Source organism: Corvus hawaiiensis, chromosome 5 (assembly GCF_020740725.1).
Source record: "Corvus hawaiiensis isolate bCorHaw1 chromosome 5, bCorHaw1.pri.cur, whole genome shotgun sequence".
NCBI lineage: Eukaryota > Metazoa > Chordata > Aves > Passeriformes > Corvidae > Corvus > Corvus hawaiiensis.
The window spans coordinates 17,325,840-17,340,945 of record NC_063217.1 but is presented as its reverse complement, the minus strand read 5'-3'; the positions used below and the strand labels follow the sequence as shown (position 1 = coordinate 17,340,945).

General features: G+C 36.8%; 1 protein-coding gene across 19 annotated transcripts in view; it reads right to left on the bottom strand.

Annotated features, from left to right (window-relative positions):
* The window catches only part of SLIT2 (slit guidance ligand 2), a 263,355-nt gene that overhangs the window by 235,125 nt on the left and 13,124 nt on the right, over positions 1-15,106 (bottom strand). For all 19 annotated transcript variants that reach the window (XM_048303516.1, XM_048303514.1, XM_048303515.1 and 16 more), the window contains exon 4: positions 7,431-7,502. In XM_048303516.1, coding sequence (XP_048159473.1) covers positions 7,431-7,502 — 72 coding nt within the window. The remainder of the gene's footprint in view (positions 1-7,430; positions 7,503-15,106) is intronic.

The window sequence follows — 15,106 nt, the reverse complement described above, 5'->3', positions numbered from 1 at the left end:
ACTCGACTTCCAGTTCAATTTTCCCATCGCCCAGTGACCTAGGTAACACTTTGAGCAATAAAGAATAAATTTAATTTCTCCAGCATTTTGTGAGGATTAGGAACAATTGTTGGCCTGCAATGACTTTTTATCCTTGGATTCTTTCTCTTCCAGAGCATTCCCCCAGTTCTAAAAGAAAATTCTGATGGTTTAAGACACAGAACAAACAGAACTTTAAATTAGGCTTTTTTCAATCAATTGGAACTGTTGGAGGGGAAGCAATCAACTTTTCTTTGGACTTTTCTCAGCTATTCAGTTACTTTAGGCTTTAATCTTCCACTTGTAGAAGAAACCTACCATCATAGGAACAAGCCTCTATACGTTCAGATTTTCCCTTGGCCTGATTTATTCCTCTTTTCTGTTCTTTTTTTCTTTTTAATCAAGATGACACGGCTGCACTTAAGTGTCCACTCTGTGCAAGCCAAGACTTACAGATGTCCTCTTTATAACATTTCACACCATGTTTCTGCACCACATAATAACAGCAATTCCTCTGACATGCTTTTTCACTTCCTTCACTGAGTTTCAGTTTCCTACTTAACTCCGGACTGAAAGGTTTCCTGCATCACAATTTACCAAAGCTTTCAAGGTCAACCCTCCAGAAACAACCCAGGGACTGATTCAGACTGGACATGAATACGGTTACAGGTCACCCAAAACCAGTCACTTTTATTTTCATATTAAAACACACTTCTCTGCTTTAACTGCTATCATGCCAACAAAGACACAGAAGATAATTATTTATGCTGGGGGTCAAAGTACCAAAACCACAATAGCTAAAGTAGGCCTCTTAATTACCCTGAATACCACCACACTATTTAAATAGATCTATGGCTTGAGTAATTAATATGATTCATGTTTTCACATTAGACATATTTAAATGCCAGCAGCTAATAGCATAAAATTTTTTAAATAACACAGATATTTATGTCGGTTGAGAAGAATTGCCAGAAGTCATGTTTTTCTTTGCTTGGTGTTTAACATAAATTTCCAATTAAGGTTAAAAAGGTACTGAACAGTTTTGGAGTGTTCCTTCAAATGAAAAAATCAGTAGTTATAAGCATCACAGAATCACAGAATATTCTGAGTTGGGAGGGACCCACAAAGATCAAAGTCCAACTCCTGGATATCCCTATAGACACCTTTTGCTGAAATTAGTCAGCTATATCACTTACTAATGCAGCTTACACAAAGAGTTAGTGATCTGCCCAGATGAGAATTAGTTTACAGCCCCAGCAGTTCATCCAATTTTCCATTTTATCCAATAGCAAAAGAAATATTACTTGTAAAAAACCGACACAATCATATTTTTATAATTAAAGAAATAAAGGCAAATTCAACCACAGTTCAAAGACAGCTTCCAATTATCTCAAAAGTAAAAACTACAACAATCCATACTGATAGCATCATTTCACAATAAAATAGTTTGTTTCCAAATTCAAACATCTCATACTGTTACTTCCAGTAACAATATTTCACCTGATTTCTCTATATTTGATACACCATTTTTTTTTCTGCACAGCACCATAGAGGTGACGTGCAAATCCAAAAGAAAGCATAGCTCAGGAAAGACCTACAGATTAAGAGATTCTGTAACAAAGGGCAGGAAGAGTAACATAGTGAAGTCTGAAGTCCAGTAATCTCACAGAGTGATAATACGTTTCACTCTTTTTTCCCCGACTACGTTTCAAAAGTTCATTCTGGTTCTACCAACATTTCCACTCAGCTGAATCTAAGGCTGAATGCTTGCTGTTGCTAGGATATAGCTACTGCAAGTTGTACACCAAATGCATATAAGCAATACTTGTTCCTTTGCTCAAAAAAATCAATTACCTGATGAATTGCAAGCATTTTTTCAGCACTTCCAAAAACCTCTAACTTGCCATCCTGTCATATCAGTAAGGCTTATGTCTGAAGCAAAGCTACAGTGGTGTTTTTTGTTTTGTTCAGTACCTTGAGATGACAGTTTTCAGTTTTGAAACATTGCAGCAGAGAATGAAAGCTCAAGGTAGAAGCAAGTGGTGTCAGGACCAGAAAATGATGCAGATGTGAGTCAAATTGCTTAAAGTATTCAAGCTCCCAATTCCCTTTTGTCTTTACATTAAAAATGAGCAGGTAACAGAAGTAGCAGTCTTTATAATGTCTCACAAAAGTTTATCTCCTCAGTCTTCCATACCAGAAATTAATGCCAGAGAAGAGGCATTACAAACCTAGCACAGAGGTAACATGCTCTTAGTTAACTTTAGTTTATTCTTACAGGCAATGAACCGTAGCAAGCATGTTTTTAATACACATTAACTATTTTTTAGATAGGCCTTTCTGTCTACAGATTGGGATTATTGCAAAAATAAACTCACAGAACTGTAACTGGCAGTGGCCATGCAGCATAAGGGACCACATTCACCCTGAAAACATTCCATACTGGGGCAATAAGACCTCCTGTTAGCAAAAACACACTGACATAGCAAACCAATAAGTGAGCTTCCACACTGCAAAAAAGATTAGTAATTACACATATATTAAAGATTTCTTTCTAATTACCGTCTTACAATAACACAAAGCCAGAACTATATATTCATTTATACCTACACTAATATGCGGTATCTCTTCACGAAATAATAATTTTAAAATATAGTTACATTCTAAGAACTATAGTCACAGTTCAAGAGTGATGCTAACAAAACAATGCTAGTATTTAAAACTAACTAGCAGTAGAATTGCTAGCTCTAAAATGATAAGATTTAATTCTATCACATGAAAAAAATAATGGAGTTGCCTTGTGTGCATGCTGCTAGAATACACCATAACAAATCATAAAAAACTCAAACAAGTGAGTAAAATACCTCAACACACTATCCTGGGGAGGATATAGCAACAAGGTGGCTTCATAATTCGTGTTTGAATAAATGTTTGTTAAATCGCTGTCCATCCAGCCCACATCTGCAATAAAGTGGAGCACACTGTAATGTTACTGCAGCACAGTGGAAACCAAACCACTGCGCTTACCTGACAGCGGCTCCACTAACAATGTACTCTCAAAAGGAGAAAAATTCTTCACTATTGCCTTTTGAAAAGGAGAAACTCATTTTTGCTCCTATTTGGATTTAACACCCAGAGCAGGTGTCTGCAGTTGGAATACTTCAGAGGCTTTGAGATAACAAGCATTTTTCTAATGAGTGATTCCTTTATTGAGTTGTTAAAATGGATTCAGACTGAAGATAAGTGTCTTTTCTACACAATTATGACCATAGTCCCACTTACCATGAATACTGTTAAAAGAAATATGACAAAATCATAAATTACACCTTAACAATAGGGAGTCCAGCACTTAAAAACATTTAAAAGTCCTTGTTCTAGCACCTTACATGCACCATCTTATTACCTTCTTTCCTTCCTATCTGATGTGGTTTGTTTTGTGTTTGTTTTTTTTTTTTCTTCTTTTTTTCTCTTTCGGCAAAGGTAAAAGCAAAACAACGCTCAGCAAGTGATGCAAACGGCACCTCCAGCACAGCACCGAGAACCAGCGGGAGAAGTTCCCCGGGCCGCCGGCTCCCCGCGCCGGGAGCGGCCACGGGCTGGGGCTGCCGGCCGGGATGAGTAATGATGTCAGTCCGGCCGGACAACGGTAACCCTGGCAACTGTAACCTGCAATTCCTGCCTAACCATTGTGGGATTTATTGTGGCAGGGGCCAAAGAGGCCAAGAGTAAAATGAAGCAGAGAACTATGGTGTCTGACACATCGAGTACCACACACTTTAATCATAGCTGGCAGAAATTAATTCAGGAGGAATTTTTGCAAGGGCCCCCCGTACGGCATGTTTTGTTGTTGTAGCTGCTGCTGCTGCTGTTGTTCTGGCCTAAGATAATTTTTTTAAGTTTTTTGATGTTTAGTACTTCTTCCCTGTAATTATTTGCTGTTGGGAATTTTTTTAGTGACTAACAGACATCTCAAAAGTGATGCTTATTAATCAGACTACATTAAGTTTTGAGGTTTTTTTCCCTTTAGAGGAGAAACATTCACAGTGTGTACCTTCAAGTACATATATTAGAAGAAAACATACATAAGACCACATTCACTACAAAGGTTGATTTTTTTTTTTTTTAAAGCCAACATTGCCTAACTTATACCACAGATATTAGTCGGTAAGGAAACTTAACCACATTCCAAGCTCAAGAAATGTAAATCAAAAGGGACAAGCTTTGTGCATGTAATTCAATCACCTTTACATCCCACTGATTAATAAAGGTATCTTTTAAAACTTATTTTTCAAACAGCTTGTGTCCAGCACTCAGTATCCTGCAGCAAACAGCAATCAATGAACTGTGATCTAACCAGCCAAAGTCAGCAGTCAAAATCTATTTGCCTCAGATAAGCACTCACTAGGCTGTAGTAGTTCTCTGTGCTAAGGTACCATCCCTGAGGCTACACAACTTAGTGTGAGTGGGCATACGGGTCACCAAAGAATGCATCTCCTCCTGGAGGAATACAACTTGTTGAGCAAGAACTTATATCATCATCCCAGGGGACTTACAAGAGCCCCTTTATTTTAATGGTGTTGCATCAAAGCATAGGTTCATGTACACTGTGCTTTGAGAGATTGCTTGCAAGGTAAGATTGATATACCCTCCAGCACTCTTCATACTATTTTTAGAATTAACTACTTCCTATTGAAATATTTATGTCAAAACGCCTTTGTAGATAGCTCTTAATGGGAAAATCAGCTTCTGTTTTGACTAAAATTATCCATTTTAACTAGTTCCAGGAGATTTCTTGGAAGGCTGCTAAACTGGAAAGAAAGTAGCCTGAAAAATAATTTAACTACCTTTGAAATTAAGTGTCTTTAGACACAGAAAATAATGCACTGTCTCTTTTAAATTCTCAGCCTATTGCTTTCCTTTACTTACACTTCCCATCTGTCAACAAGTGCTTGTAATTTTATTACACTGTCCTGTAGTTTATGCAGAGTTGGTATTATTTTACAGAGTTCTGTTAATGGACTGGATAAATGGTAATGCTATTTAAACTAGTCTCCTGCTCCAGCAAACACAGCTGCAACTGTACTACTATTTCTAGGCAAACATCTTGACCTGAACATGCAGTGCTCTCTCAGCCCGTCCAAAGAGAAATTGGAGCAGACAGCAAAGGGAAAGCATAGCCGGCCGCTGGCGGCAACCAACTGTGTCGAATCATAATTCATATACAGTGTAACCTCTTTCTTTTATATTGCATTTAGCCTACACAACAAGCATATGTGCTTCTTCACCTGGCATCTCATTTACAGCCAAGGGTCAAATGGTAATTATTATTCACAGAAGCTCAATAGTATGTTGAAACCTTGCAGTACACACATTGTTTGATTAGCTGTTAAATGCCAAAAATAAATACTAAACCCAAAGCAAAATATATATATTATTGATCATGTTTAGAGAACTTTAATTCTCCCTAGAAAAATATTTATTGGGATGTAAATACATCTAAGCATATACAATGATACATGTAAAAAACAAATCACTTTATACTCTTCAAAGGGAACAAGCTACATATTTTCTGAAAACTGACCACAAGCATTTAACTAACATCAGTGCTTTTGTGGGCCCGACATTTTTTTTATTACAAATTTAGTGCCAAGCAGCTGTAGTTTTTTTACTATCATTCATATTTTCTTTTAAACATGAATACATTATAACCAGACATTCACTTTCATGGTCTGATCAACAATAACCCTTAGGCAGAGGAAATTTAATACTGTGAAGCCAGTGATCTCTTACTTCCCTCCATGTACGCTATGAGCAGTTGTGTGCTTTAGGTCAAAGAACATTATAGATTTAAGACTAGCATCTATCAAATACACAATTCTGAGATAAATATATTCAAATACGATTTTGACTGAAGTGGGTATCTCTTTTTTGCCTGCAAATTATGGCTCATTTCTGTTTTATATGAATCTAGGTAGCAACCATTTCACCATATAGGTGAAATAATAAAATGATCATAAATCCTTTTCATTTCCTTCCTGATAGAAGTAATGTCTTTATCCCAGCTGATGGAAATTATAAGAGACTCAATTGTTACTATATAATACCATATTTGAATATATTATAATATTATACCAGAGCAAAATACTTTTGTTTGTCAGGAAAAAAGCCTTCGGCAGCTTTCTGGCCTAGTCATTTAACAACTCATTACGTCTACAGGGAATTTCTGGAAACAAAGTATACATCCAAGGCAAAGGAATAAAACAAAAATACACAAAGAAATGTTTACAACAATAAGAGTAATTTTCAGTTTGCCATTGTATATTGCTATAAGAAGGGAGAAAATAACTATTATTTCACAATAGTATATTAAAAATCAACTAAAAATAAAAGCTTCAATATCACATTTGTTCTCAAACATAATTACATATGCTAAAGGGGTACAAGAGGAATCCCACTTTCCTCCACCTTCACTTTTCTTTTTCCAAGCACACAAGTGATGAAACCCAGTATTAATCAGCAATTTTGAGAGCAGAAATCTCACCTGGAGTCTAAAGAACTGTATCAAACACATATCTAATTAAAACCGGCTGGATTGGTGCAACCTTTCCAAAGCCTACTTAAGCATGTCATGTGTTACCTCTTCCATAACACATACTGTAACTTAAAGATACCTTACAATTTATTTTGTTCAAATAAACCAGAATCTAAACTTTATTCCAGATTTCAACTGCAACAGAATTAAGTGGCTTCTTAGAAAGGACAATGGGTCAAACCATTTATTTTAAAATATTTCCAGGAGCAAAACATTATCAAACCAAGTAACACAATCAAAACAAAAGCTCATTACTCAATTTGTTGTTGTTTTTATTTAAGGTAAAGCGTTTAATAGTTTTTTCTTCCCAGAGCTTGAGTTACTAGCTTTGTCCTCTCTACGATGGGACACAGGAGAGACTTCTCTACAGACCTAGCATTTGCCAATGCTATCATTTTTCTGGCCAAGTGTGTACAGCCACAAAAGCCACAAAATCAAAGTGCTTATACAGTGCTGTATCTCTGCATCAGAATCTCCACAAGCATTTTTTATTTCTTTTAACACAGAAACTATAAAAAAACCCCGCCAACAGGAGAAAAGGAAAGTCAAAGTATTATTTCAGCAAAACTTCCTTACAGAAATGGGAATCAATGACAACACTCTCATACAAGTATCAGTATTTGACCTAGATGTAAAATAAAATTTTTTAAAAATCTTGCAAAGCAGTCAAAGAAAGTACTCAGCTTAAACAAAACACCAATGTTCCATGACACACCTTAGTTCTATTTGAGGCAAAAGACAAAAATCCTAATAATAAGACACAATAACAGACCAAATCCAAATTTTCCCAAAAAACAGTTATTGGGCCATGCCTACTTACAGCCTGTATAACTTCGGTGTCCCCAGAAAGAGCAGTTCAGAAAGCAACTGGAGGTTATTTCTGTTTAGGCGCCTTTGGAAAGAAAAAGAAAAAGTTGTGTTAAATTACAAATGCTACAGCAATGCAATGCAACCACTTTGAGTTGGAATCCCAGTGCTGTAACAAGCTGATTTTAAAGACCAGAAAGGTCCATTAGCGGAGACATGGTCCAGTAGTAAATTTACCATGGACTAATTACATTTTCTGGTTTTCCCCAACAGACCATATTACCTATTTTATGAAAGATTTTGAATCTCTGCAGTGTGAATCAATCACTACAACAGGACTCCCTCCTGCATAAGCAACATGAAAGCTAAAAATATAAAATCAGCAGTGTAAATGCAATTCCCTACCAACTCTATGTTTGTCTTGGTATAATGAAGGAGATAGATATTTTGTGACCATGAAAAGGTTCAAGGGCGTATGTATCAAATGTATACACTTTCAGTAACAAGATAATGTTATGTCTAAAGATCCATATAACCTATTTATATAAATTTTAAAAAGCAAAGGAAACTGTTACAGAAATCCTGATCAAACAGGAGTCAAAAAACCCAAGGGGTCACAGTTTATATTCGGCATTACAAGGAGGTTATTTCATGCAGTTTTTTCTCTTTAACTGTAAAGATAGGAACTTCGAGAAAGCTAAATTAAAAAAATAGAACCCAATCAATTGTACATAAGACAGTCTACTAAAGAAAAAACTGCAGCTGAAATCTGGAAGGTGCCTATTTGTCTGTGAAGATTCTCACTGAGCATGCTGACTCAGCTGCTCAGAGGTGACAAGATCAAAGCCCATTGAATTATACCCATAGACAACAGAACAACCCCTAGATAAGGCAAGTATATTCTATCTTCATGATCTTTTCTTAACATACAATGCAGATTCTTCTTTCTACCTTGTGTAAGTGACAGCCTTGGAGCATACAGTCATCCCAGTCAAGAAGTCAAGCTTAAAACAGGTTTTTTGTTTTTAAGCAATGTACCACATGTGCCACCTGCCATTCGAGCAAAGCAGCCTACTGGAAAAAACTGATGTGTCCCATAAAATTTATCACAAGTCACAGTTTGCAATGAACGACGCTCGTCAAAACAGTAATTCAAGGCACTCGTGGAAACCAGACTGCATGGGACTATCTGATATATATATACACACACACACACACACATATATATATATATAAAAGTATAATCATTACAGTGATTACACTACATGCACCAATAAATTGCTATCAAGACATTCCACAAGGTGAAAAAATATACTGGGCATCAGTCTTGCAAAATTAAGTTTTAGAATTTCATAAAGGCTCAGATTTTCCTGTTTGTTAGTATTAGGGCTGAACTTAAACAATTAAGCCTGTCTAGCCTCTCTGGGCTAATTTTTCAAAAAAAAAATTTCCATATAAAGGTTTTTCCAGTTTAAAGGTGTTTCCAGAAATTCCCATTTAGATGCACAGACATTAAAAATCCGATTTTACATAGCTCCATGGTTTAGTTCACTTAGTTATTGCTCCCTTAAAGCTCAATGTGACTACTGATGAGAGTGAGATAATCTGAAAAATATTTTTATGTACACAGAGGTTTGCAACCACTCTTCAGGTCACAAGCAAGCAGTCAGCTTTTTGAGTTCTAGATACCCATAGTTCTCCAGTCTTAATGTCAGGTTCCCTTCTGTTAGTCAAGCTACAGAAATCCTGATTACTCTAAGCAGAAGAAAACTAAATCACGCATTTAGAGATTAAAAGAAAACTTGGAGTGAAAAAACCAGAAAAGGAAAGACTACACTACTGGGATAAGAGAGATGAGTGACAACGCATTTTAATAATTGAGAAAAAATTCCTAATTCAGCAACAATAAAAAAAAAAATCTGGGTTGTGATCTTGAAAATCACATTTCCAAATTAGTAGAAGGAAAACTTTACATATAAAAGAAAGATAGAGCTCTAAGTTAATGACTAGTGGAAGACTTCTGATTGAACATTACTTCAGAAGAAAACCATCCCTACATAAATACAACAAAGTGATACATTCTATTGTTTCTGCATCTACTGCATTTTCAAAATAAAATCATTTAAAAATAGACATTTTTCTGACCGTTAGTAAATTTATGTATAAAATTATATGCCAAGACCACAAAACTGAAGTACAAGACAATTGTTTCAAACTAAGTTATATTTGCAATCCAAAGAGATTTTGAAAATGAACAAATGATCAAGTAAACAACAAACAAAATTCATTCACCACATCTCTTAGCTAAATAGAGATTTAAACCTCTAAATCTGTGATTACAGATCCAAAATTACGTGCAGGGTAAAGACTTTAAAAAGTCAGTTTCTAATCATCTGTTCAGGACAATAATCTCTGTTGATATTTCTTAACTCTATTGTTTGGACACCAGACAATGATGAGCTGTTACTGAAAGGGCAGTGAAATTACTCAGTATCTGTATTTTTGCAGAAGTTTCATATAAGAAAGGCTCTGTAGTACAATGACATAATATTAATTGATGATCAAGTCTGTCAGGCAAGCTACCTTTCACTAAATGCAACAGTCTTACAAGGACACACAAGATCACTCAGAGGGATACTTTACAGGCAAAATAATTGCTCTACTATTTAGCTCCTTATACAAAGAGTAAATACCTTAGATGAGGAGTTTCTGTTATTACTTGTAGTTCACATGGCCCACATAACTGAGTATACCTTTAACATACTGATGCATCTGCCACTGTACAGACTTTCAAATCTAAATTATGGACAATAAATCAACTTCATTAATTAAAGTAGCAACAAATAGCACTACCCTCATGTCTCCACAGTTTCTACCAAGTGATCTTGGCACTTCAAATTAGTGTTTCAACACACGATTTTAATTTGCCTTTCACAAGACTAAAATATTTGTTCTTCGAACACTACACAGATTGAGGGAATACACAAGTTAAAATACTAATCTCTTATGAATCCTGCATTTTGTATCTTCTACTTTGAATAACCATCCCAGTCACTGAATTTTCTTTTAGAACTAAGCTTTCTCTACCAAAAATTTGACCATTCATTATTGCCTGTGACCAAGAACATAAAACATTATTAATTTTCATGAAGGCAATAATGGGAAATATGTCTTTTACTATACTTCAGAAAGAGGCTTCAGCTACTCTTGACATCTACAAGTTATATCAGATGCTTTTAAAAGAGTCAATTTGCTGAGTTTTCTATATGGAGATTTTATGAACTAGACTTCACTGAAAAACATTTTGCAAGACTGCAGTAGGTAGTTCTGTCTAAAAAAATGCCATGAAATCATAAGTGGATTGGAAAAAGTAGGCAGAGCAAGTCTGAAACAACAGCCTAGTATCACAGTACACAACAGCTTCCCATTCAACAGTCACCATGAAGAGTTTCTAATCTTTGGAAAGAGCCACACAAGGAGTCCAGAAAATACATTACTATTTTAAAATGGTTCAGTATTTTACATGGTTACCCAATAGTTCCACTTTTTCAGGTGACCTGATGCTTAACTTTGTCTGAAAAAACACCTATCCAGAACACACAAACATACTGCAACAAGACTGAGTGAGAAAGATATGATACCTTTCTCTCTGGAGCTGAAACCCAAGGTAAGCACAGTGGATCACAGAATCCAAGACTGTAGGTTTTAAAGAGCTACAGCTACTTTGGGTAAAAACAACCAGAAACACTCCACCACATCTTCTTTCAATGTGTGCAGGCAGACACTTCAGCACAGCTACCTAGCAGGTCATGTTTCCCCTTGGGCAATGTGAGAAGAGAAATTTCAGTTTCACCAACTGAACTGCTCTCCCAGGACTGACATGAAGCTCAGAGTGAAGCACTGAGAAACAGTGATGAGATATCCCATACTGCTACTATTCAGTTTTCCAACTGAGCTACAAATATTTGAGTTTCTCAAGCAGAGAGCTCAGAGGAGATGAAGCATTAGTGGTGTGAGCAACAGAAAATGAACTGAAGAATCTCTTCTAACACTGTAATAACTTGGACTGCAAAGTCCTTTGGTAGTGTCCAGAAATAAACGGGTGAGGCTCCAATATCATATAGCTTTCAAGCTGCAATTCAAATACACATCATTTTTTTCTTCTGTTGCTGAATGCATCTTTAGGAAGAGATTGGGCAAACTTAGGTAAATTTTTGAGCTCTTTATGATGAATTCAAGCAAGGTCCACATACTACCCAAAGTATACAAAGTATTTCAAATACTTCAGCTTAAAGCTCCCAGAGCTCAGTCTTCTGGATACAGTAAAGGCTAGAAAAACATCTTCAAAGTAAAATGATGGTAGAAGTATACAAAAGGATTTAGGGACAAAGAAAAAAAATCTTTGACAAATGAGCAGGTGAAAATACTCATTAAAGGAAGCTCAATACCAACAGGCAGATAAAAAGTAGGAACAGACAAAGAATAAGTAACACTTTGAAGCAAACAACATTAAAGTAAGCAAAAAAGTGTAACTTGATTTGAGCCAGTGGTTCTAAACAACAGGCTATTTTAGTTGAAATTGGTATATATCTGAGTTGTACTTGTCTTCTGCATGCAGCCAGAGGATATGTAGATGATGACAGATAGAGGTACATTGCAGGAACAGCATATTGCATTCCCAGTAGCAACATATCGTAACCCACTGAAGTCTGGCCATGCCACAAATCCATAGTGATGTCTCTCTGAAGTTTTCACACCACAATAACTATGATCCAGTAGCAATCATGCATGGAAGAGGAAGGGAGGAAAAAAAAAAAAAAACCTTGATTGCACTAGGTACAGTGTAATCATCTACAATGCTATAATTCACATCCATTTGTTTCAGACTTGTTACAGCCTTCACTGTTAACTTGTTTCTGATCCCACTATATCAACTACATACAGTCAGAGAAGGTGTGTGAGACTGTAGAGCCTTTCTGGGGAAATGAGTTGTTGCAGTGCTTGCCTGTCCTCGCAGTGAAGAAGTTTTGCCCTCATGTGCAGTTACACTTCTCACTTTGATTTATGCTTGTTGGCTCACCACAGCAATGAGCCCGGCTTGAGCTTCTCCATAACCACCTCCCAAGTACTGGAAGGCTGCTATTTTGCCCCACCTAAGTAATTTTCCAATGGGTTTTAGTTCAAGTAGATGCAATTCTACCCATAGATACCATAGGACAAAGAAGCCCCCAAAGATAACTTGAGAACTGATCGAAGTTAAAAGCTGTTCCAAGCAAGTTGTAAATCAGCTGTACTCTTTAATTAGAAACAGCCTATCCCATTGGGTGCACAGAGAATGAGAGCCTTCCAAAACTCTTAATACACTGCAGAGATGCATTTTATTCCACCACCATTGCTTCGGGAAAAAAGGATAGAAGGCTTCCAACTCACACAAGATTATTGATAGCAGAAGTCATTATTTTTCATTCCTCCTTCAAAGTTAGCCAAGAGAAGTAAATACACTATCTGCACATAGTAGCACACAGCACTGTACAGCTTAGAAATTTTATTCTTCAAAGGAGCATATCTACACCTCCTGTTTGTCAGCAGAGGAAATTACTATTACATCCATTCAAAAATAGCATATAACAGCTACTGAAGCTCATTTGCAAAATATAAATAAACTTTAAAAGCACCAAAGCCTGTTTTCATTATATTTCACTTTAAAATGGAAGAACATGTCAGCAATCAAACCTCTGTGTGTTCACACAGGAGCACTTTCTACTCACAACTGAGCCCACCAGGCTCCTTAAGTAGTTCCAAGATGTTACAGGGATATGCATCCTCTGGGAAGGTCTAAAAGCAGTTCAGGCTTTATGAGCTCAGGAAATATAGAATCCACCTACAAAATTATCCAAGTACCTCAAAACAGAATGCTAGTGCACAGCACCCAAATCATCTCCATGGGCTGGTTTAAGTATGATGTCCTAAAAATCTGACTCTAATATATAGGGTCAGAATAACAAACATCAGAATAAGTGACTCCTATTACCTCAACAGAGAAATTACAGAGAGCTTTCAGACTTGCATCTGAAAGGAAGGCAAATCACTACTTTCCTACAAAAAACATTGTGCTATATCTGCCAGAGGCAGAAAATATTTGTGCATCCATGTCCAAAGCCGCAATCTGCTGAACTTCAACACATCTGGCAACTGCTGTCTGTGAATGTGACTTGCATGTCATCAAGTGAGAGGAAAGCCCAAGATTAAGAGCTAAGCAGAAGGTTGTGCCAGTTTTTCCATTAAGAATTCTCTGCAAACAGAATTTCTCTAGTCAAACTACTCAATCTCATTAAGCCTAGCAATATCAAGTTTACCAACCACGAGTAAAAACCGGAATCTGAGAAGTTCAAGACTGTTCTTACAGCATTTGGGTGTCCAAGAAGTTTTTCCCCAGGTCAAGAACCACTTAAGCAAGACTCCATTTTCCAGGCTAAATAGTGACTAGCTAAAAAAGGTATCTAAGTTATTCTCCATTTAATTTCAAATATAAATTAGATATTTGTTTCAGTAAGGAAAATATAAATTCTGAATGGAATCAGGACACTACTGCAAACTCAGCTTCTTATTTGTGTAGGAAACAGAGAAAGGTACTTCTCAACTATAATACTACATTGAAACAGGGTACACTACTTGGAACTTAAGGTATTTTCTGTCCTTCATTTTCTTCTCCCATGAGTTTGATGTCAAGTCCAAAATTACCACACCCTTCTCCTACCCCATCAGTTCTCCCTACATTATGCAGAACAGTGTTTTGTGCTGTCAAGAGCTTATACTCATTTTGCCTTTTTAAAATGTTTTTTTCACTAAGAAGGAAAGCTAGAAATTAAGGCTGCTGTTTTCTGTATTCTATATTATATTTCTATAAATAGTTGGTCATTATTCCTATTAACTCTGCCTACAGCACAAGAAAAAAGCATGAAAAGCATAATAAAAGCCTGGAAACTGCAGGCTGGGAAGCCTCATCTCAATGCCTGGGAAGGCTATAGGGCAAAATAGAAGCTATTTCTATTCCAGACACAGTAAGGACAAGATGATGACTGGGAGTAGTCAGCATGGATTTAACACTGGGAAAATGATGCCTGACCATCCTGGTAGCTTCCTACAATGAATAAGGAACTTGGCAGTAGATGCTTCTGGTACTGCCATTCATAATGATTGTCCTTATAGACAAACTGATAGAGTACAGACTACAGAAGCAGATAGTGAGGTGGATTAAAAACTGCCTAAAGTCCCAAGTTCAAAGAGCTGTGGTCAGGGGCACAAAGTCCATTGGAGAACAATCACTAGTGATGCACCCCAGGGGTCAGTAATGGAACCAGTACTGTTCAAAACTTCATTCACAACCTGGAAGATGGGACATATTGCACCCTCAGCATATTTGCAGATAATACAAAACTGGAAAGAATGACCAGTGCACTAGGTGTGTGCACTGTCTGTCAGAGGCACCTGGACAGGCTGGAGAATTGCTTGAAAAGGAAACTTGGGAAGGGCAACAAAAGGGAAATGGAAAGCCCTGAACCTGGAGAAGAATAACCCCATGCACCAGCACACACTGGAGAACCACCAGCTGGAAGAACCACCACAGAGAAAGGCCTAGAGTGCAGGTGAGTAAGAAATTAAACTGAAGCCAGCAATGTGTCCTTGAAC